We start from the raw sequence: 25,437 nt of genomic DNA, 5'->3' as shown, positions 1-25,437 counted from the left end.
TTGACGCCATGAACGCTACATTATTGTTTAGCCACCGCGGCCAAACGAGAATGTAGCCACCGCGGCTATTGTTATTTTTAGGGATGGTCGGATCGGATACCTCGGATCCAAATACCCGCGGATATTGCCCTTCATCGGATCCAAAGTCGCGGAAGACATCGGATCTGGATCGGAAATTTTAAATAATAGCTTCAGTGAATGTAACGCCCCATAAGAGTGGAAAGATTTCCGATTCTCTCTTCGAATGCGCCGTCGCATGCGATTATTGTCCTACTCATGAACTGTTTTGTTTGAAAGCTCTCGCAGAGGTTGCAAGTAGAATTTCAGCCGTGGCCAGGATTTTCAGCATTTCAAAAGTAACTATGTCGTAGATTTCAGAAAACCACCCTCGGCCGTCCATCAGCCCGTGCCTCTGTTGTTTTTTTTTTCGCATCCGAAATCACACGGACCAAAAATCATTGTCTTCTAAGGAAAATATCAAATCACACGAAAACAATTGAAGCGTGTTTCATCCCTACCTCGTCTCACCAACTTACCTTTTTTGGCCTATCTGCTTCAATTCTCCGTTTCTAGACTACAAATGCTAGGCGAGTGACTTTCTGGGAAAGTGTTAAAATTAGTTTAAAACCCATTATTTAGTGCCCGGTTTTTTCAACAATTTTCCCCCCTGGTTTTGGATCCCCCCCCCCAATTGAAATTCCTGGCTACGCCACTGCTCCTTCCCCTCCACCTCTCCTTTACACGCTTTTGCTGCCCACTCCTTCCTCATGCTGAGCGGTTGAGCACCTCGTCGCACGTGACGTTATTACCGTTTTAAATACTTTTAATTGTGTTGCTGATTGCGCAGTTGCAATTTAATTTAATGATGCACCAATAAAAATGTCTTTCATTGTGTATAAACATTTCCATTAACAGAAGAACCAATGAATGCAGTGTGCGTGCACTATGGCGTAAATTATCGCGAGGATGTGCTAAATCCACCTCACCATACTGAAGCATTTTCGGATGAAACACAAGTCCGTATGCGATGAGAAAGTAAAATTCGGGGGAAACGTGTGTGAGGAAAATTTGAATTCAGTCGATAGCAGGGGGGTAGCCAGGAATTTTGTTAAGGGGGGTCCAAAACCAGTGGGGGGAAATTTTTTAAACAACAGGGTACAAAGGAGAGGTTTTCAAACTAATTTTAACGCCCTTCATAATAGAAAAAACTTCATTTTTCAGAGATTCATTTTTTTTTTCATTTTTGTAAATTCATGATTTTTAATATTTTGTTTCCTTTTATGAAGGAAAGTAATTGTGTTTTTATATTTTGGGGGGTCCTCTCGCTACGCTACTGGTCTGTGGTTCATCCTAAGATTTTTCCTATTTTCATTTCCAAACCCAAGCGTAACAGTTTAGGCCCTGAGTATGTAAAGATGTTTTTAAAAAAACAACTTGAAAGCCCATAAAATAATTTTTAATTTATAAAAATATAAAAATGTGTATGAAAATCTAAAAAGCATTCCATTGATTGTATGTACCCACAATAAACTTGAATAATGACTTTGTTTAATGGCAGGAATTCGAAAATGCATTTGGAATCGAAAATATCCGATTCGAAAGATCTGGCTCCAAAAATCCTGGATCTGTCCATCCCTAGTCATTTTATTCCATTCAATTCTTAAATTTTAATGACAGCAATACCACAGATAAATCAAAATCCCACCTGCTATAAGGAGTAAGAATCGATGGAATCGGAATCGAGAATCGGGAATCGATTTGAAGGAATCGAAATTGGAATCGGAATCGAAAAAAAGTGGAATCGACTCATCCCTACAATTAACGACATGGCTAGAGCAAATAGACCTTCACAACTGCACAATACCACATTATAGTCAGATACATAAATACATGCCCAACCAGATCAATTCATTCGGGCAATGGGTCGTAGTGCATTTTTCATGCGTCATATGTGCGTAAATCTAAAATCAAATTGGTACCATACCTTATCTGTACTAACACTCTAAATCCCTTAGTGATGACATTCCACTACATAGTATGCAAGGTTACAAATTTTAACAAGAGGCTTAAGTGACACCAGGTCACAATAATTTTAATCTAGTATTTCAAATAACAACCTTTGCAACACACGCTGTCCAAGGAGATCCAAGTCCTCAACAGGTGCCTTAAGTATCTTCTTTTTCATTTCATGATGGAGATCAAGACTGTGTTTTGCACCAGACACATCATCAGCAAATTCATTCCGAGACAAGTCCTCTTGTAGGTCATCTAACCTGTCCAGCAGGTCAGCAGCTTGCCACAAGAAGTCCTCGATGGCCTAAAAAAATGACAGAAAAATTTAAAGCATGATCAAAATCATCCCTTTTAGTAGCATAGTTTTCTGAAAACTTATACACATTTATCAATTAAATCAAATTATAAATCTCACCATTCCCAATGTGTTTTGATTGGAGGAAAAGAATCATAGGCACACGAATAAAAGTATGATAAAAATTGTTAAGCCTTAATGGGGAGCAGTTTGCCATTGGGCGACTTTTTATGTGAATCCATAAAAAACTTGCAAAACTTCATTCTAATTCCTAAAACGTATTAATAAATCATGAACTTATGAACGTGGTATCATGAACTTAAGTGAAAATTATTTCTTGCTTCTACTGTGTTGACTAAAAATAACTCATATGGCTATAATTATAACAAAAAAATAGAGGTATGATTAAACACTGCCATGGAGGGAAAATCCAAAGCAGATAATCAAAAACTACGTAATATATTCATGATTTATTTTTAGTAATTATGCAGTACTATTGCTTTTGTTTCATACTTTCTCTGCATCTTTTGCACACAATGGATTTAAGTACAATTTGATACAATGCGGGGAAAGGTAGAGATGGGAGAATGGGATGAGTTTGGGAGGATTATCTAGGGAAATGAGGGTCAGATAATCCAACAAAAAATTGATTGAATAAAAAATAATTGAGACTATACTGTAACCAGTTCAAGTATATATTTGTATTGAACATTAACTAGACAACCATAATTGGCCCTTGCAATGTTTCAAAGCCCAAGACATCAGCATGCAAGTCCAGACTCCCAGATTTGAGGAAAAGTTGTATGCACAAAAACTTATTACGACCGTAACTCACCACTCGCATATCAATCCACTGAGCATGATCATAGCGCAAGGTACCTTCCAGGTCAGCAGTCAACTGAGATGGATCAATAAGCTTAGGAAGTGCTTCTAGGCTGAGTAGGCTGGTCTGTAAAGTGTTAATGAATCAGTTGTATAAATATACCAACAATCATGAATTACCTGAGCCATTGCCAATCCTCTCAAAAATTATAATTCACTGTTTAAGTCCCTATAGAATGACGTTACATAGGCATGTCCCTTTAATATCATTGCATGGAATACAACAACAATCAACATTTTTACATAAATTAAATGAAAAAACAAACATTATATATTTGTTAGAAGTAGTTAGTGATAGTTGATAGAATCTGTCACATTAATTGTATCATCTACACTTAAATTTGAACAAGTGACTCATGACTCAGAAATGGAAATTTTGGCTACACTAAGGACATAAGAGCCAAAGGGCAAGAGGGAAATGATGAAATTAGCATGTGAAGCAGAAGCTTGCATATGTTGGAACCGTAAACAAATACCAATTAATTAAAATATGTGGTATAAAACCACCAAAAATCCATATGAATAAAGGATCAAATGGAGAACACTTACCTCAAACTTATATTTGTGACTAGCTAAGGAGGTACGCTGTTTCTGCCAGAAGTTATCAGGTTTGATGATGCAAGCCAGATGCACACTGCCAGGAAAATGCTCATGCAAGACTTTCAGTATTGGTTTCACAGTCCCCCAGGTAGATCCACGCATGTCTATTACAGCTGTAAATCCCAACTCTCTTGCCTCCTCGCTGAAAACAGGGAAATTAAACAAATCAGAAAATTACTGGCACATTATGAGGAAAATACCCCATAAAACATGGAATATAGCTACTAAATTCATCATCAAAAGAATCATGGAAATCATAGTTAAATGCCCAAGTTTAGTGTTTCAATCACTTATGTATCTATAAAACTGGATTGATAAACTGGAAACTCATCTGCTGATACTAAAGAAGCCACCAACTATTAAAACTGAACTACATTTTATACATTTAATTCAGTTTCGAGTCAGTCCTATTGACTATTTGAAATGAATAAGTAGTAATTTGAATAAAATTTTGAAAATACCTTTACATTCCAAAAAAATAGTCATGATAATGCCAAGCCACTGAACACAAAAAATAGGTCCAATGAAAGAATAGAAAAAAATATCAATTCAATGATGCCATAAAACTTAACTGAAAAAGTAAAACAATTTATTTATTTCCCAATCTAATGTTGAAAAATGAAATTTTTAATTGTTATAACTTCCTTGACAATATCATCAATGTATCAAATAAAATAAATACCTAAAAACACTATAAGGCGATTACTAGCATCAACATTCGCTAATTACATTTTTGTATATAGGCTTGCAACGTCCAGGGGCATGGAAATGAAATATAAAGAGCTAATTTAAAAATAGGGGTGTAGTATAGCCTGGTTGGTAGAGCTTCCTTGGTTCTGGGTTCAACTCCCAGGTTCAAATCTCGAGTGAAGCCTTAAGACACACCATAATAAAACCCTCGAAGTGCAGATTGGGCTAGGGAGAGGATCTGGCCCACTTTCCTGAATGTGAGAAATTAACATGCCAGGCTTAGTGAGGTATGAGCTCAACCCTCACCTATAAAAACCAATCTTCAGGTTGAATCACTGAGTAAGAGTGAATTGATATATAACAATGTGATTTGCAAGAATATAGAGGATTTTTTTTGTAAATTAAAGACAAATGTAAGTTTGAACAAGCACACATCCTCATTCTGAGTTCGATGAGGATTTCACAGCATTATAATTTTGTAAACTTTAAAAATTGCGAGTGTCATTCATAGATGTATGATCTTTGGTTTTCCCGGCATAGCAGCTGCAGAAAAGTTTCTCCAGTTTTCCACCAGTTGGTGTTTTCCATGTCTCCCAACGTTTAGAGCAGCGACTTGCTGTTCATCCTCAAGGGATCTTCGGAGAGACAGGGAAAACATCAACTGGTGGAAAATCCGTGAAACTTCTCTGTTATTCATGGAGTTAGATAAAATGATTTGGCACAAGTGAAAACACTTTGCTAGCCATTAGGGCAAAGAAATGTGATTTCATGGACATCATTCGCCAAGAATACATTAAAGTGAATGCTGAGTTTCTCTACTAACTCCATTATATGATTTACTATAAAAACGCCTTTCCAATAATAGGGTAGTTTCCTTCATCAAAGAAAACGAAAGGCATTGATTGTGATTCATTACCCACCATTAGTGTATTCATAATATAAAATTATTTGGTTTTAGAAATCCCAGTTTAGATGAATGTTAATGGTCAATTTTAACCTCAATTGAAAAAGATTGGTGCCCATGTGATGCCACTTCACGTGACGTCACAGGGACTTAGATGCTATACGAGTAGTCAGGAGTTTTACATTGTCTGAGATTACCAATGCATGCATGAGGCACAGAGCTCTGGGAAACATCTCTTAATAATCACCTATAAAAATTGCCTCGGGTCGGAAAGTTTTCTTCGTTTGATAGGGTATTAATAATCCTTATTTAAGCCAAGTGCCACCCACTAGCAGGGTACTCCGCTACCTGCTAGCAGCTTGCATCATAGCGGCGCTGCACGGAGGTGGCCTCACACGGCGGCAGCCGGAACCAGAATGACGTCACACGGGCTTTTCCCAGCATTCATACTTTAGCCGTCGCGTTTTTGCGGGCTTGAAAATTATCCCTTTTCATTTAATCGCGAAAAATAGATATCATCATTTAAAAACCTAAAAGCATTAAATACGTACTCCAGGTATAATAATCCTTCGATTTAGGAAATAAATAATAGGAAATCACCTTAATATAAAGAAGAACGCGAGAAATCGAAAAAAATTGCTTCTGAGCACGAAAACTAAAGGCTTAATAAACAGACTCGCAAAACAGTCAGCCCCAGAACACTCAAGTTTTATGCAACCCGCATACTTCGGAGTTGTGCGGGAAGAATCTAACTACGGGGTAAATGATTCACACACGACCCGCTAAGGAAAAATCATAGGCTATATCGCAGGAAATACTTTCCTAGCGTGCATTAGCTCTATTTTCGGCGGTTTTTGGATTTCAAGGAGTCCATGATGACGAAGCAAGGTTTATGTTATATTATTATATGTTAAAAGCATTGAGTCATTATTGGACCCATTCTGTGGGAGTTAAAATTAAAAACTATAATTTTATGTTATAATCTTACTCAAGTGAATTACGAATTATGTTACAGGCCTTAGGCAGTAGAAAGATTATTTGATATCCTGAGGGGGCATCAAAGACAAATAGTTTGGAAAAACTCATTTCAATGGTTTCATTTAACACCTGAAGGCAGACGAAAATGTTGTCTCTAATGAAATAACAAATATTTGGGGAATAAAATGGAACAATTGGTTACCAGAAGTTACGCTATGCGTGTTGTATCTCCGGTAACAGTTACAATGTACTAGCATCTTGCACTCGAATTATTTTACCGGTGTAATACAGAGTAATATTTCGGCATTAGGAATATAATGGCATTCGGAATAAAAATATTGTTAAAAGAATTGCATTATTGAGATTTCTAGTATAAATGCATTATTTATGTTCAAAACAAAAATTAAAACGCTCAAGTCAGTCAATGAAATCAAGTCCGTTTTTATTCTACTTTCGTGAATGTCTGATGATTGGAAACTCTTCCAAATAAAAAACTATTTCTATGAAACCCCTTCAGCTGCATAAGCAGTTAGAATTAAAGGATAAAATTAAGAAAATGCAGCATTTGGTGAAAAACTATCATTTTCACGACTCGGTAGAGCCAAACGGCAAATATAAATGAAAAAGTTCAGAGGAGCATGAGAGTTAGTACCACGAAAAACACAGAACATTACTGACATATAATAAATTATGCAGGGTATGGGTAATTAGTAGGAAAGTAGGCACTACGGATTTGTACGCAAATAAAGCAAAATACCTTGAGGATGCAGGGGTGAAAAAAATGTTAAAATACTATCACAATAAGTAAATTTGACTTGTATGGTAGACTGCAAAATTAAGCTATTGTTCTGTGAGGCACATATTTCGTAGCGGTTACAGGACATACATATCACTTACAAGACAATTTCATCTCTATGGGTCAAAAATACTAGGCCACCCGTCACAAATATTTTTTTAGAATAATTTTAGTTTTTTTCGAAAAGTACTGTAAAGAGTAGACAAACCCTAAAATTGCACGGATGAGATTTTGCAAATTTACAAAAAACTTGATACAAAATTCTGCAGCGAAAACAAAAACCTTGGTGAAGATGGAATTCTGCCATTACTCGAGAACGAAAAAATACATTCCAAATGCAGTTCCAAGCTTAAAATATATACTACGGCCCAGAATAATGCGTTGGGTGTAAACCAAAGACATTGAAAATAAGAAACTGGAGTATTCCTTCAAGGAAACGAAGGAGAGATGGATCACGTGCAGGATGGCAGATCGGAACGGTTCATAGGCCTTGAAGAGAGAAGTGAATAACCTTGTCGCTATAAGTAAAACTGGAGTAGTGTCGCAGAACACGAGTTATATGGCTTCCAATCTCCAAAGACTCACTCCCTCTTGGCCGATCGCCTTTTTTTCTTTCCTTTCGAAGAATTGTTTATTTGAAACTTGCATCATTAACATGAAAATTTCTTGAAAAGTTGAGTAAAATTTCGTCGAAATTTTCCCATAACTAACCTGTGATAATTCGGCGTTTGAGAACATACTAAGGTAAGATTTTCAAACTCGGGATATATGCAAATTTTGACAAGGGTCCACTGTACATACTCTGAAAATTTCAAGATGATAGCCTGAGTTTCGAGCGAAAAATTCACCGCGAAAAACACCGAACGGGAGCGATTCGTTCTCGTTTCGACAAACACAGTGGATTCGCGGTTTTGAACGGCAAAAATTTTTCTGCCACCCAGCACGTAGTTCATTTTGGCTTCACCAACCGCTCGTTCTCAACCATTGAAAAGCGCTATCAACTTTATTCATGGTCTGTGGGGTGTACTGTCGCCAATTAGGCCGGCGGTAGCCGACACTCACCACGGTATGGAGAGGAGGTAGTGGAGGAGGCGGCGGTAGTCATCGGGCTTGGTGCGGTCGCGGCGCGGGGTGGCCGGGAAGGAGATAAGCGGCCCGCCCCTGCGGTCCCTGCCGCCCGTCAGCACCGCCAGCCGGTCCTGCAGCAGCGAGAGCACGTCCAGGGCTCGCACCCCGCCGCCACAGCTCCCGTCCATGCCGCAATCTCCTCCGCTCCAGCCTCCTGCAAAAGAAAAAAAAACACATGCCGGTCAGCGATGATCCACTGTAGAGGTGCAGGTGATACGGATAAAAACGAGGGCGGCGATGCGGCGAATCCACGAGTTCCACCGTACAAACTACTCAACAAGTACAGCTCAAGGGTGGGCATAAGGTCCACCCTACAGCTCACATGCAAAGTCACAAGCCTGTTGCTCGCGGTAAAATTATCAACACAAATTTTAAGCAAGTAGTCTTAAAACTTATGACACCATGAAGATCTAATGATGTGATGAAGTTGAGTCTCCGAAAAAAAGCTGCGGAGAAATTTAAGAGAATTGATCTGACTTCTTAACGAATAATATTCACGGCCTAGAGTGCAATATGGTACAGTCAGTAGGCACATAAAATTAAATAAATGTGTAACAAATGGACTAGTATGAAGTAACTTAGACACTTTAGATACCTTTTACCATTTAATCTAATTTAAAATCCTAAAATTTGGTTTTGTTTGTTTTTGCTTTATTCGATTTTCTTGATTACCAAAAGCCACTTATTTATGAAAATAAATAGTTGTTTACTCATTGGCCAATCTGAATTTATCGCAGTTTTTTTTCCAAGACAAGATAATACGCTTATTAACATTAACTCCTTATATAAAACAATAATGAAGAGTAACTTTTTTTACATTCAAATTCAAAGGCATTCTCCGCTATAGATGTAATATGAGTAAGGTGCATTTTACTCGTGAGAGATGCTTCACACCTGAGGAAGATTGCAAGTATCGACGATATTGTTTCAAGTAATCGGAAATTTTCCGTAATATAACTTGGTCCAAGTGCATTTCTTGGCGGATGACTCAAAAAATTTCAAAGATACTTAAGAATGGGAGAAAGCAAATCGACAACACAGTCCTCAATACTTCTTCTAAAATCATAAATGTAGGCGTGCTTTTATTAACCAAATATTGAATACAAGATAAATATAAGATTGATCTTATAGTGAAAAAAATGCTACGAGAGATAAATTTCGAACCTGCCGAATAACGGCTGTGACATTCGCAACATTTAAAAGTGGGACAGAATTTTTTCACGTGGGAATTATTTTTAAATACAACCATTTACTGTAAAAAAACAAGAACATATTTTATGTTACAACAACTACTTCTAAGCATCAAGGCTTTCGCATAAAATAAAACATTCTTATCAACCAAATCATCGAGGAGGCAAACACAAGAGCTTCATCTGGAACACTACCCATTCAACATGTAGTATTCCGCAATAGGAGTGAAGTTCAACACAAAAAGGTATATTTACGACAGCCAAAGCTTGCTGCTTGCTTCATTTTTAAGATTAATTTCAAGGAAATCCATAAAAAACAAGCACTATTTAAAAAGATAACTGTGGATAAAAATGTTCCAGAGAAAAAATAGAATAAACGAAAATTTGCTAAATGTACGTATATTAGCACCAGGCACTTGATTCAGTCAGAATATTCGACGCTTGGCTGGGCTGAGTTAAAGTAAACGGCAAATCGAAAATTAAATAATAGCTTCAATAAAAAGAAAGCTTTTGAGCTCTATCATACGCGATGATGCCAAAATTCCCTATTTTTCAAATCGTAACCGTTGCATTTTATTTTCTGAAAGCAAAAGACCGAGTTTTATTTCAAAAATTGACGTTTTCCCTTCTAGTACTTCCTTTTTGGCGAGATAATACGCTTATTTTCCCCAAAAAACTTTTAATACGTAAAAATATTATAGGAATGGAAAAAAACCATAATGTTCAAGAAACTTTATTGGTTTATCACTCTTCGGAATTCCCTCCTAATACAGAAATAATTAAAACCCCAAGACTTCATTCCAAATGCTGGTAACTCATAATGCTGTTCAACTACTCAAATGTCGTGGATGAAAGCTTCTCGGGTTTCCAACCGGGTCAGGGTCTGCATGGTGTAGGCCGACGTTTCGTTGGGAGACTTTCCCAACATCCTCAGGGCTGATGCCGAAGTCGCGGTGTTTCGATATTTATACCCTCCTCCTTCACCTACGTGGTCTCTGATTGGTCCGGAATTTTTCCTCCTTCCTCGTCCTATTTAATGCCGGGTTCCAAGCGCTACTTAGCTGCAGTCCTCGATTTCTATTGATGTTTGTACTCAAATGTCAACACTACTCACGCGAAAGACTTTAACATATGGCAGCAAAAATGTTTCGGAATGAAATCTTTAAGTGAATAAAGTTTTCCCTTTCACCTCAAGAGAAAGAATATCGTTTACGATAGTGAAAGAAATTAACTTCATCGGGTTAAATTGTTAGCTGCAAGAACGTCTAGTATAGTAACGTCTAAAATCAGACAAAACAAGTACATTCATCAACTATTCAAAATGAAAAGATAACTGAAGATTCCATACGCACGATTAAATCTCTATGATTCGTATGTGAATCGCAAAATCAGTCATTTAGCCTTTTATAAAAGACAGCTATTATGGCAAAGAGTCATTTAAGAAAATATTCTTGAAAATTTCTTATAGTAAATCTCTGAACTTCAGCCAGAGCACCTACGAATTAACCCTGGTAAGCAATTATACTCTTTTCGGGTTTGAAGTTGATTAGAAAACGAACCTCTGCCGTCCCGATTTAATACCTTTGAATAGGTATAAATACCAAGATATTTTTCATTACCAAGGTTTATAACACAGATTAAATGCGTTCGATTAGAAATTGATAATCTGAATCACAGAGAAATACTCAAAGACAATGGACTTAACTGCTCTGAGAAACTTCAGTACCAGCGTATCTAAAAAATGCATAACAGTTCGTTGAATTAATTATAATATCATCTGTTTCCCTATTCTTCCAAACATCAACGCCTAAAACTGACGCAGGTGAGATTTAGAGGAAGGATATCCTGAGTTAATGAAAAAGAGATGGGAATTTTCCACAAATTTATTGAGTGACGTACAAAGTCGACATGTCATTTTTAAGTACACTGAGTATTTGGGAATGACCCAACGGTCGAAACGCGTTGTACATTATACAAGAAATTCGATAAATAATCTAAATAATTTGAAAACTCATAATCAACGCCTACTTTAAACGAAGACATCAGCTCCTTCATCAACAGGCTAGGCAAAAGCTGTACCGATATTCAACCTGCTGACTTCTTCAGCTCAGTATCGGCGAGAGTCAAAGTCAAATCCTCTTTTATCATTGACCATTATTATCTTAGTTATCACTCAATAAGCTTAATAAAATACTGGGATATGTGTGCTGGAAAAATAAATGGCTATTTCCATACGATAAACAAATCAGCCGCCACAATTTGGCAATAGATTGGTAATTTTCCAAAGAATCCCGTTAATAAAGATAAGATGAATGGCACCATAAAATTGATTGTAAAAACATCGTGGCTTTATTTAATAAATTTTCCATCTCACAAAGTATGAACAAGAACCCCGACCCAGGACTCTCCTTTTGAACTCCAGTCAGCCAATATTGATGCTCGAGTCGCTATATCTAGATGAAATATATCAGTAAAGCAACCCTACAAGCAGTATTAAAAATATAAAAATTACATATAAATATAACCCGACATTAACGCCGACCCAAGCAAAACGTTTACCAATCATTTAATTCTCATTTTACAATTCACCAGTAGCAAAAAGTATTCGCAACGTCGAAGAATTGCTAGGGCGGCGTGCAGCAGTTAGAGTGAACAATTTCAGAGAAATAACACATTGATTTCTGTTTCATATGCTTAATTAAAATGTACTTGTAACTACTTGAGTATGTTTTAAGGCAGATATTGACAGCATCATTTTCCGCTAAAAAGTTTAAATAACTGAATTGACTACCATTACATGCAAGTGAAACTAATGAATCTGCAATCAACAATTCAAACTTAATGAATGAACGCGAAGTTTCTAAAATATAATGTCAAAAATTAACCAATAGAAGATACTTTATTTTAAATGCAGCAAGATTTTACGCAAGAGATCAGTTTTAACTATGTACCAAGTTTTCAATTACCTTAAAACAGCGATTACCTCAAATTTGCAACTCCCGGAATGACCAAATGGATTCGACAAGTATACAATTCAACAATTACAATGATTTGAAACATGTAAACAGCTTTCAGCATGGTTTTTAAAGGAAAAATACATCCAAACAAAGAAAATACAAGTCTAATATCGGTACAAGTCAAGTATCGGTACAAGTCTAAGTACCGGTTTTTGCATAACAGTGATGAGCTACGAAACAACTCGGACGTTAATTTAATAACCGGATACGATATCTTAATATTTTACTTCAAAAGAATTTAAGAGTAGACACTAATGTATGCTTAATGCAATAGAAAAGCTTTAGAGAGTAGAGCAAATAAAGAACCACACACGCTCTACTGGCGTTCCTTTCCCTGGTGAGCACTAAAATCATTATTCAAGATACTATCATTGTCAAGGCACTAAGAAAGGTAAACCAATTAAGGCAGGCTCAAATGCAATCGTTTCCGAAAGCTTTTACGAGGCAAAAACGACTACAACGGCCTTCCTGCGTAAGGAAATTCGCAGCATACACTAAACCTAGGCTACCACGTTTCGCCTGGCTGGCGCTGGCCTCAATTTCCCCAATCCCTAATGAGTATGAAACTCCACCAAAGAACGAGTTTGTTCAATGTCTCGAGGAGAAAATGAAAAGATGGCGAAAACCAAAGAGCGGTTCGACATCGATCTGCGAGCTCGCTGAAGTTGGCCAAGTTTTGAGTAAAAAAAATTTTCATCCAACAAATCATGCTGGTATGATTAATTTTCCATGAGCACAGTTGCGGCCGAAAATGAAATTGCGGAAATTATCACATGGGGATAAAAAACAAGGTCCGTAACCAATCATTCACGAAGCTTTTAGGTTCCATACTTTTTTCTCGTTAAAAATTTCTGAATCACGCGAATGAAACGCTATACAGTATGTACAGCTGATAATAAAATCATGGTACTGTACACGTTTCCATTCGGAAAACCGGCGAATCAGTGCATTAAATCCTCGCGCAGTAATTATTAAACCACGCACAACGTCCCCAGTCCCTGAAAAATTCATCACAAATCCGAGCCATCTCAGTTAATTTCATTATGTGGCTATTCTCAGCATGCGATTTAATCAAGAAAAAATAAATTTTCTCAGCTGCTAACATTTCGGAGGAGACGTGAATACTTCATTAAGATAAGGCACCAACGGTCAAGGATAATCCACTGCTCACTCTTCGGGATTAAGTTCTTTTGGGTCTAAAGATCTTTTCATATTCTGCGAGAGTTGGGGCTGGGATACAGTAGATAAAAATAATATAAAATGGAAGCCAAGAAGAGCTCCCCAAGTTTACAAATGGTTTAAGGCCCGGAGAGCATCCATTTGTTGAATCCCTTGGCTTTTTTCTCATATCCCTTTGTGGTTGGAGGGAACCGAAAGGAGGAGAGAGATTCGAGAAATATCGAAAAGACGAAAAAAAATGAACCAACCAGGGAAAACATAATACAGAGAGAATTCGTTTCCCTACCATCCCCCCAGCAACCGAATTGTCATTGGCTTTGGCCTCAAATTCATCCCCTGAGACTTACAAAGGGCCAAAGCAAGAGTGGATGAGCAAAGAAGAAGGAAGAAAAGACGGGAGAGTTCACTGAAGGGGGAGGAGGATGGGAATAAAAAGGGGAAATGCTAGGAAGATAAAATCTCGAGTTCCCCATCTCGCCTAGAGCATCTTTTCAGGGCCACCTTTTGATGTCCCATCCACGCCAGGAAGAAGGAACATGGATACTCCTCTTATCTAACGATGCCAAAACCATTAGCGATAGACATGCACAAATGAGCCTTCCAATTGCACACTACCTCTGTGACTATGATCATCACACGAGTGACGATCCCTGAAGCGGCAATCGCGGCGGGGATTCAGGACGGAGCCGCAGCTGGACCGCAATCCACACAGCCCTAAACCCGAGAGCTAAATGGGGCTCCAGCGATTCCGAAATACCACCACTGAAAGCAACAATGGGCACCCCTTAACGCCCCAACCGCTTGATGCACGGATTCACGCTATACAGAGCCCTTGAAAAAAATATATTTCTGCCCGGACCACTCGATCCCCCATCAAATCCCTGCCACCCTCGAACCCTACCCCTTCGTAACATGGGGAGGGCTGGAGAGGGGTCTCTCACCTCGGCACGCACTAAGCCGAACGCCAAGCAGGCCCGCATGTATCTATATCAGTGCGCAACATCTGAAACGTAGGCCGTGAGTGATAAGACGCCTATCACAAAACCTAAGGGTAAATAAAAAATGGAAGAGAGCAGGAGCGCGATCACAGAACTTTTCTTCATTCATTACCATTGGATGAACGATCATTACTGCTCACAATAAACTATTTTCTAAATTCTCCCTAAGATGGAAGAAGATTTTAAAAAAGAGCCAACGATCGAAATAAAAAAGGGGACTATGACGATAGTTGAAGTTGTTATTCCTTCTCTTGTTACTGAGCAAGTTGATTTTAAATCTGCGTGAATCGTGGCTGCAAACGGTGCCTGAAAATAAAAGCCTCGTACCTGTACTTCTATACGGTCAACTTCTTATTTTTCACGTCGGTGTATCGGTTTTTCATCGAAGTAAGGAAACAAAATATGCTTGATTAATTGCAAAAGTGTATTTAAGGCCATTGGCTCTCAAGGTCACGCAAAGTTGATTAATGGTAGCCCTCTCCAACTTTTAAAGGCCCTATATGCACAGATTGCCTTTTCCGAAAAAAACGAAAAAACAACCACTGTAATCACGTCGAAAGACCTTCAACACGAAGACGCAGTGGTAATTCCAGGGAAACTGCCGCCTCAAAAACCAACAACTAACACACAGCATAAAAGCATGGAGAGAGCAACCGCTGATTCTTAGCCCAAGTTCTGCTGAGTGGCAGGGAGGATAATAATTTAATCCGGCACTTTTTATCAAGATACTAGGCTCACACGTATTTCACTTTAAAAATTCCTACCAAATTCACTAGAAATGGACACAAGACTTCGGCAACTATCGTATCTTGGAAATATGAAGGTATAATGTACATTCCGAGAGTTCGGATAACAACCCTTTAAGGAAATTTTCCCCGTGCAATTTTATTTTATCTGAAATCATGCAAAACTTGTCACTAAGATTCTCTCTAATCCCTCAACCTCAGGGCGTATAACTTCACATCCGTGGGCGCCACTGTATCCAAACTTAATCAAATAGCTCTCCTACACTTCGCGGTATTCTCAACAGCCTTACACATGAAGCAAGTAGGCGCAAGGCCTTTGAATACCTCGTATAGTCTAACCTGAAATTTTACCCAATAGTACAGCTTGAAAATTCCCTAGTCACCACACCGAGGCTCAACCTTGTCTTACCAATAGTTTGGCCGCACATTCCGTTCGTGCGTATCAGTTTTCCGACACATGGCGGGAGAGGGAGTGAAGGGGGACGCTTCTGGAATTTCGCCCACCCTTACGCACACTCGAGGCGGGGGTTGCACGTCAAAAAGCTCCTCCATCCCACCTGAAAACATCCCCCGCAGCCGTCAGTTTCCTCTCCCTAACCTTACAAAAGAGAAAGAGGGAATCCTGTGCTCCGTGTGCGGCAAAGGAGAGGACCGTAAGGTAGGCAAGTTAGGAGGGAAGGAAAAGGACGAGGGGGATCGGGTTCGGGTGGTGGCTACAATTTTGGCATCCACATTTTGACACCGTGTGTCCAGGTTCAAATCCTGGCTAAGATGGAGATTTTCGGAAGTTTTCCAATTCCAATTTAAAAGCTTTATGGAGGGCACTTCAAAAACAGAACTTCATAAGTCGCAAGGGACGTCACGCTGCGGTTCTCTACGTGCCTTTGGTGAAGAGAGGCTAATGCTACTTCTCAACTTTCCGCAGAGTAGTTGATGATTCTCCCTACTTCCGGGTTTCACCAAGTGACTAGTTTTGGCTGACAACGGTTACGCCAGTGATCCTACTAGCGTCTCCAGGACGAGAGAGCTGAGCAGCTATTTTGTTGATATTTCTATAACTCCTCTCACCCGCCCCTTTGTCTACTTATTCGCTGATTGGCTACTTCTCAAAGTGGCAATGCACGTCTGTGTGTGCTCCCTATCGCTCCCTATTTTCCCCATCTCCATTGCCTCCTGTACGATTCCCGCCATATCGCGATTCCCTTTCTGAATTATTTTTGCCTCATGGATGAGAAAGGGAATGCCGAAGCCGAGTTACACTCCACCCATCCTTTCCTACCTTTCCCCATCAGGCGAAAATGACCAAAGCTGTAGGTCGCCTCCTCCAAACACCTAACTACCGACCGTGAGGTAGGCAAGTGAGGTTCGAAAGTAGAAGGACGATGGGGAAGAGTGAGAGATGAAGGAAGATAGGGAGGGGTATGGAGGGAAAAGGAAGAAGAGAGAGAGGCAAGTGCGTACGCCGCGAGGAAGGCAGGAGAAGCAGCAAGCAGCATCCGCGTCTCCATGGCAACGCCACCACCGCCGATCAATGATGGCGGGAGTGGTGGCACGGGAGTCCACGAGTGGGGATGCGATGCGGGAGGCAGGGTGGTTGGGGGCGGGGGCAGAGGATGAAGGGGGCAAGGTGTGAGGAGGAAGAGGGGCGTGCTGTTCGGCACGTGGGGATGACGGGAGGAGAGAAACTATGAAATGGAGGGAAAAGATGCCAAAGATACGAGGCAAAAAAGGAGGCATTGAAATCTCAAAGAGAGGTAGAGAAAAGGGGCGTGGTGAGCGCACAAAGCGGAAGTTGGTCGCCCAAGATTACACCGTATTCCCGATTTTACGTGCTGCTGACTATCGAGAATTAAATCCGATGGCGGTTAACTTCCTCGAAGTCGATGCTAAGTAATCTGCACTTTATATCACTACTACTGTAAGCAAATGCGACTATTATCGTAGTAATCTACCGTTCATAAGCCAATGCCTTGGTCCGTGGTGAGCTCTACACTCAACTCACCTATCCAAAACCATCCTTCGGGCTTAACGAATTAGTGACTGATGGTTAAATGTAAGTTTGCGTGGATTACAGTACGCCAAAAATGTTGGTATTCTATTATTTACGGTATATTTGAAAGGAGGCCGGCACGCCAATCTTATTTTCACCTGCGATCCTCTCTTCTAATATTACATATCTGTCATCAACCTTTCACCATACACTAAAACCCTCTCCCTTCCGCGTTAACCTAACATCACTGCCATCAGCATCCTTTCGCCCCTCAGCACACCGTCCAACCACACCCTCCTGAATCGTTTACCTTCCCCAATCTATCAACTTCCTATCCTTACCCACAACGTCAAGCACTTTGTCGTCACTTTTCCTCTCCGTCAATCTCACCTCCTACATTCTCCTCCACACCCAGATCGATTAGTTCAGTCTCTTTCAAAAAGCTGGTGAGATACGCTGCTAGAAAATTACTTTTAAGTGAAGAAATCGGTCATGAGGTTAAAGGAAAAAATTGAGGAAATATTAAACAGTTGTATTTCATCTCGAAGAAAATTAGAAAGGGCACACAAAAGAAACTTAACAAATTTATTTTAATGTATATTTCATAACTACACATGAAAAAAAAAATAATTCAAGGGCGTTGAAAGGAACAATGTCAATGTTGTGATCCTCACAATTGTAGCTTTACTGGAATCAAAAATTGGATTACTAGTAACATAATGATGGAAAAAGTTTGCATACTCCAAAGAATTTTATTAATAGCCAACCAAGGTTTCGACGACTCATGTCAGGATGAAGATCTTGTAAGCTATCGAAAAATGTAGAAAAAGTAAATGACTAACGTTTTTCTGTCGTAATGTTACATGTTACATGGGTCCACAAAATACCGCTCTCTACTATTAGATTAATTCGATTCCTACCACTACTTCGCATAATATCGAATTGAGCTAATTTTTCCACCTTTAAAATAATACGTACCCGTTTATTAGTGGTCATTCTAGTATTCGGGCAAACGGCTTATCCCACTGCCCTTCAAGCTCCAACTTTCATAATTTTCATATTAAGTACATAAACATGGGATTGTTTACATTTTTTCAGTTTTCCGAGTTAGTGGATTTAACGATAGATTAACTTCCCTTATTCCTAAACACCTCCTCGAAACTCAATGTCAATAAAATAAGTGATGCGTAAAGGTTGACATTTGTATAAAATTAAGTTGCGGGTTTTATTACATTAATTTACATTGCTTTTTGTATGGACCCACTGAAGAGTACCATACCCCCATACTCCAAGTAAAACATACTCCATTCAAAAGTTTGTGGAACAGTGCTGGGTTTTGTTTCACCATAAAGATTTCACCGTTCCACTAAGTAACGCCCAATCAGTTGATTTTATTCGCAATGATAGTACGGCAAAACTGGCGTTTCTCTTCAGGTTCTGTTAGTCTTGATAATGACGGTATAGACGTCGAAACTAGTTGACAGCTAATAATAAAAAGTTTGTGGAACAGTACTGAGTTTTGTTTCACCATGAATACTCCATTCACATTGTTCAGAAATATCTTCTTTTTTTCACAGCCAGTGAGCTACCAGAGGATAGGAACACGTTCCCAGGGACGTCGGAGAGTGACTACAACTCGCATTTTTTTTCACCCCCACCCCGCTTCACCACGTCGTTCGTGCACGCGGGGGAGGAAATGGAACAGCGGCAGTGGACAGGAGCATCGCCGTGAAGGATGCAAACCACGTCCCACTCGTCTGCTCATCTCCTCTTCTCAGATGACGCCGACCGACGAAAGGCTGAGCGCGCGAGCCAGCGGGGACGTGGAAAAGGGGAAGATGTGTGAGAGAGAGAGAGAGAGTCGAGTTTCCATTCGTGCGCGATTAAATTTGTCCCCGAATGCACGGAAGTGTGTCTGTGTGTGTGTGTGTGAGAGAGAGAAGAGTGCGACTGACTTTTCCGGGGATGGAAATGAAGCGAGAGAGATACAGAGGGAAGGGGTAGAGGAGTCGGGAAGTCTGCAACGACATGCAATACTGGAATACGCCTCCTGCAAGCCGAACCCGCCGCGTCACTTTAACGATCTTAAAGCGGCATCGTGAATGAGGTAGAGAGAGAGCCATCGCCTGAGTAGTGCGTCAACCTAATAAGAGAAATTAATTGACGCAGAGAATCGATTTTAGGGTGGTTTTCGCTTAGTGAAATAAGGCAGTTTCCTACAGAAGTATGTTTAAATTAAATCAGGTGGCGGCGGGGTAAAGTCCTCGCCTGCCAACCCGAAGGTCGCGGGTTCGAGTCCCGCCGGGGTAAATTACCCTTATCCAGGGCATGGATGTTTGTGATTGTTAAATGTTATCCACCCCGATGTAAAGGCCAAACAGTGCTGTTTTCGGTGGTGTGTGAAATTAAAAAAAAAATAAAAATAAAAGTATACAATTAGTCACATGATTTTCAGCATTGGAACTGGGAAAATATTTATTAATCGTTGAATAAGGACGGCAGACGAATTAAAAATTGATTAAATACAAGGATACACAATATTCTCAACAACACTGAGATGTCGATATATTGTCCATCTGAAGTATATCTCCTCATTCCCCTAAGCACTGACATTTATTCCAGGGTTTAAGGAATTCTTTTTTTAAACGCACATATATAGATAGTTACACATGGAAGACGAGTCCATTTTAGTCATATAAATGGACAAGGATGGTAAAAAAAACAATCAATACCATATTTTCAACGCTAGAGGATTTTTATCAATAATCTTTTTTTATAAAATCATTTTAAAAAATTCCCGTGGTTGACACATTGGCAATCGAAAAATAACATGACATCCTCATTTCGTACAAATACAGTCACCTCGATATATTTTCTTTAGAAAAGTTATTTGGGAAACAATTCCTGTGCCCAAGGCCTACTAGAAATTATTATTGGTGGCCTATATCTATTACCGCAGGTGAGAAGCTCTGAGTTCCAAATAAAAACAAATTGTGCTAAGATCACACGGGGTTTTATTGATTTTTCTCCGGCTTTATGAACAATTATTTGAAATTTCCAATAAAAACGACTTCCTCCATAGCCACATCAAAAGAAAAGGGCTACCGATAAAGTTGGAGGAGGGTATGGCAATGATGAAATCATATTTTTATACAAAACATTCTATACAATAAAAACTCGTTAATCAGGGAAACTCGGTTCAGTTATGAAGTTGTTACTGAGTGAGAATCTAATGATATAACCACCTTAACCTCAAAATAAGGAGATTGATTTAGCATTCAATCCATACAATATTATTTTTGTAATGAAAACGCATGTCAGTAACACAATAATCGTTACTGAGTGTGGTTATCGCATGAAAATGAAAGTAACTAAACCTAAATGAATGATAGCTCAGCTTACATCAATATGAAGGTATAAACAAAAAATAACGACGATTATTTATCAATGCAATCCTTAATATTGATAAACCACTTGTTCGTCTTCCATTGTATAATCGAAAAAAATATTATCTGAGGCGATAGTCATTCAGCTAAATTTGCAAAGAATTTGATGGCAATAAAATAATAAGGGCGCACCACTAAGAAAAAAAATGCAAATAATGAAAATGAATTAATTGGCTGGAGATCTATTTAAGGCATTTAAAAGGATAAGTTTTCAGAAAATATTACAAAGAAGTGAGGTTTTTCAACATTCAGAGATAGATTATTTTAAAAAAAACATGGAAGATCAAAACCCTCAATCACTTAATTGGGTAGTTGATCAACTGGAGCGTCTATAATAGGTACATTTCTAAATACTAGGGTCCGTTGACTTCCCCATTATAAGAAGCAAAAAGGGCTCATAATAGAGAAAAGAAAGGATTTTATGAAACAAAGAGGATCCAAGAGACACAATAACACTCACATTGTGAGATCAATCAATTCGTAAATGGATGTCAGTGAGCACGAGTTCCTTTGAATAGGAGTCTGGCAAAGGGAAAGGTGGGGCCGACGCGTTCGAGATAAAAAGCAAAACTTTAGTGTTTTTTTTTTTAACCACTTCCTTTGGCCAGTCGACGCAATAACGAATCCAAATACAAAGGAGGTGCTCCCGGGAGAAAGGCTGAGGGAGGGGAGCGGGCGGTGAGACTAACGAAAAGTTCTAAAACTGATATTCTAGTTCGATGAAAAACTGGCTCCGATACATTCCCAAAAGGAAGTACTCCTTTTTCACAATGACTAGTTTCCCAAAATATCTGAAGAAATAGATGCTCTATTCAGCTCAGTAGGCAAACAAATATTGTCCACTTCGACCCGAGAGAAAACCATTCCATCACCTCTGCTTTTATCAGCTAACGCGATTGATAGGTATAGGGGTAAGAGGAGACGTGGTCCTATATTCACAGAATTGGTATAAAATGGACAACTAATCTCTGCATACATTCCACTGAGGTGAGTAACATAATCAATTGTTTATTTTTAGAAATTAATAAGATAATTGAAAATATTAAACTATAAACACGGAAAATGACGGAAACATTCCGGATGAATGAAATAATGGATGCTAATTGTGAATCACAATAGGAAAACTTCCGACTGTGATCAGATAAACACGCCATTTTTACGTACATACAGCGTTAAAGTGAACATTTATTAAGATGAAAAAGAGAGCCCAACGGAACGAGAAAGTAAATTATTACTGGGAAAATTGCCACAAAGAGATCGCAATTTTATAGCATGTAATCAAGGCACAGGACAGTGTTAATGACTTTTTCACAGAGATGAATGTAAATAGCTACAAGGTTCACAATGCAAAGTCTTTAGCATGTGTGATAGAAGCACTGAAAGGTATACATCATAGCACCATGTTACGACATGGAAACATACAGATGAAGTAAAAAAATCAAGCCAATAAAGGTAATCTATGGCATATGATACGTCAATGTTACAAACAAATACTTTGGTTTTCTGTAATCTCGTGATTGGATGTCAGTCCAACCGTTTTCAATTGAACTCCTAAGTGCAGATCACATATAACTATATTCTGAAGTTTGAAGATGATATGGAATATCAATGAAAAAAGAACCATATAAAAGCAGCTTTGAAATTAACTAGAGGAAAGAGCCCAAAAAAGTCATTCATTAAGAGAAACGAACACTGAAAAAAGATTCGGAGAGAAGGAAAGACTTCCGCTAACTTCCCAACATTATCACCACATGGAGTATACATTTATTACGCGCTACACGCTTGAAATGTTTAAAACGGCTATAGACACTCCCATATATCCACGCGAGGCCGATATCTCACTACTGATCCACGCAAATCCCTACGAACAGCGTAGAGTACAACGCCAACGTACGCATCGCAATGCCACGCACGGCAGGGGAAGAGGGGGTGTAGGGAAAAAATGAATCGATAACGCAGCGAGTGGATAGCGTAAAATCACCGCATGGCCAGCCCTTAAGCTTTCACGCCTCGGCAGCCAGCCGATCGCCCACACATCATCGGGCACATTAGGCGGCCGCGGTCTCTTTCATTAAAAAAATCCCACCGCTCCTTACCGTTGCCACACTCGGAGGACCCGTGGACGGAGAGCGTTTGCGTGGAGCTGTGCCAACTGTGCGGACGTCTGCGCCCCCGGTACTCTCCTCCACGTGGCGGCGGCGGAGGCGTCGGACGCCCCCCGTAGTCCCGGGCGCCGCCGGCCCCGCCCATGCAGTTGAGACGCCTCTCCATGGCCCACGCCCCGACGCACGTGCCAAACAACACGCCGATCACCCCGTCATGGGAACACAATCACGGCCCATGCCAACGCGGAAGACGGAGGAAGACACTGGCTCCTGTCAACGCCTTGCCGAAACGGCAAGAGATGGTGCGTGGGCTAATCCTAAGGGTAATACCGAACGACACATTCAACCCTGAGAGACACTACGCCCACAGCATCCTGCGGGGAACGTCACAACACGACCACACATCACCGGTAACAATGGAGCTCCTTAGCAACACTACGCGGCGTCGGGGGTGTGACCCGCCGCAGAGTTGGTGGGAAACCTGCGGACCAAGAGCGAAGTTCCGACGATCAAAGAGGGGATATTCCGCGGAGACCACACACTGAGGGCCACCACACCGATGGACTGGAGGCCGAGACGTCGCGATGCCACACACGCGTAAAGGTGCAATCGGTAGCAACCACGCGACTGCCAAGATAAACAAACTGCCTCGCTCGGTAGGACGCCAAGGGCTCGAGGGCAGGTGGGGCGGGTGGAAGGGGGGAGAAGGGGAGTAAAGGCGGGGAGGGGAAGCGGTGGAATGAGGATTAGAGGGGTGGAGTGGACGTGGGGAGCGGCGAGAGGGAAAGTTATCGCGCCTCGCCACGGGATTCAAGGGCTATCACACGAGTGATCGCAGGGGGGCCACCGCAGTTCCACGCCCGCCGGAGAGAGGAAGAGGAACATCGCGGGCGAGGCCGAGGGGAGGAGCGTGAAGGTCCCGGGCGACGAGCGGAGACCTCCCGACACAGAGACACATCCGCGTCGTCGCCTCTCGCGGAGCCGGCCCTCCGCACCCTACGGGCGGCGGCGTCTAGGCGTTCTCTCTTTGTGCCCCGCGGTGGCTGGGGCGAGCGGTGGCGGGGGAGAGGCGGGCGGACGACGCAGGGGGTTGAAGCAGGCGGGGGTGTGTGCGAGGAAGAGGGGGTGGGGCAGAGGGTTGAGGGGAGAGGGGTTGGTGGCCGGGAAAACGGGAGCGGGAGAGAGCGGGAGAAAGGGAGGGAATCATAGGGCCGAAACGATAATGCTAAGTATCGTCCACATCACGTCACAACCATCGGAATTGCTGGGAGTGGACGAAAACGCCGGACGAACACCACAAGTGTCAATCGATGCCAATCACGGTTATGTTTAATTATTATTGCATAAATTTTAGACCTCACAGATGGGATTTAAAGAGAGGCACAATTTACTATGCTACACGTAGGTATTATACGACGCGTAGCTTCATTTTCGCTGAAATATGTTGAAAAATATATCCAAATCATTAATCCTACTCAAATATAGCCACCTCATCAAGAAATACATGTCTAAATCATTAAAACATTTTGCTTGTTAGTTGCATGATAAGGTGATGGAAGTAGGAAACGTGACAAAGAAAATGTTAATAGAGAAACGGTAACGGAAGTACCCAGATCTCGATGAAGTATAGCGAAAAGTACACATTGGATATTCCTTTCAACAGGCGAAATACACTATTTTCGCCGAACAAGGAACGAAAGAAAAAAAAACAAAAACTGTTGTTACTATGACGATAAGATTCCATACTCGAGACATTTAACACGTTTGCCCACTCATAAAACCAAACCTATATCTACCTCTCTAAGTTAATGTTTAAATAATATTTATGAAAAGTGATATCCCTTGTAATTAGATCGTTGTGCTCGCCACATGACTAGTATGTAATTAAGTACTAATTTCACACAGGAAGTAAAATTCCACCCTGTGAGGACAACATGCGATACAAACCCGATGTTTCACACGATAGTGATCACATTGATATCCCACTTGATCGCGACACGCGTGCTTAGTAAGATGTGCAACCGTAATGCGCCGCCCGCGTTTGGAATGCAGATTAACATCGCGATGGCGAGATAAAACCTCCGACCGCGATGCACAATGCATGCCACAACGCGATGTATTCAAATTCCAATATCGCACATCCCCCTAGGGTAGGGAAGAGGAAAATGGGAGAGGGAAAGGCATAAGGGAATGAGCGAGGGGGAGGACATAGAGAGAGAGAGAGAGAGGTGGAGGGGGTGGAAAGAAGGTCGGAAATTGAGGACCGCGGGGGCGGAGAGGTGGAGGTATATGGTGGAGAGAGAAGGGGGAATCGTGGAGTGAGGGGGGTTGGCGGATCGCGTGAGGAATACGGAATCGGAGGATGGGGATCCCCTTGGGGGTGGGCGCTTTTTGGATTACGAATAAATTCGGGGGGGAGGGGGGTAAGGGGATGAGGTGGGTTGGGGACGAGGCGGAAGGAGTTGGGGATGGTGGGGGTA

At 40.7% G+C, this 25,437-nt stretch overlaps 1 protein-coding gene across 1 annotated transcript in view; it reads right to left on the bottom strand.

Annotated features, from left to right (window-relative positions):
• LOC124167315 (triple functional domain protein) overlaps positions 1-25,437 on the bottom strand; it is a 352,896-nt gene that overhangs the window by 272,403 nt on the left and 55,056 nt on the right. Inside the window, exons 2-5 of the mRNA XM_046545291.1 lie at positions 8,221-8,440; positions 3,740-3,932; positions 3,144-3,257; positions 2,118-2,317 (exon numbers count right to left, since the gene is read on the bottom strand). Of these exons, the coding sequence (XP_046401247.1) occupies positions 2,118-2,317; positions 3,144-3,257; positions 3,740-3,932; positions 8,221-8,414 (701 nt within the window). The 5' untranslated portion in view covers positions 8,415-8,440. The remainder of the gene's footprint in view (positions 1-2,117; positions 2,318-3,143; positions 3,258-3,739; positions 3,933-8,220; positions 8,441-25,437) is intronic.

The sequence above is a fragment of the Ischnura elegans genome, chromosome 1, assembly GCF_921293095.1.
Source record: "Ischnura elegans chromosome 1, ioIscEleg1.1, whole genome shotgun sequence".
Taxonomy (NCBI): domain Eukaryota; kingdom Metazoa; phylum Arthropoda; class Insecta; order Odonata; family Coenagrionidae; genus Ischnura; species Ischnura elegans.
Note: the sequence above shows the minus strand (reverse complement) of the source record. Positions and strands in the feature narration are given on the sequence as shown.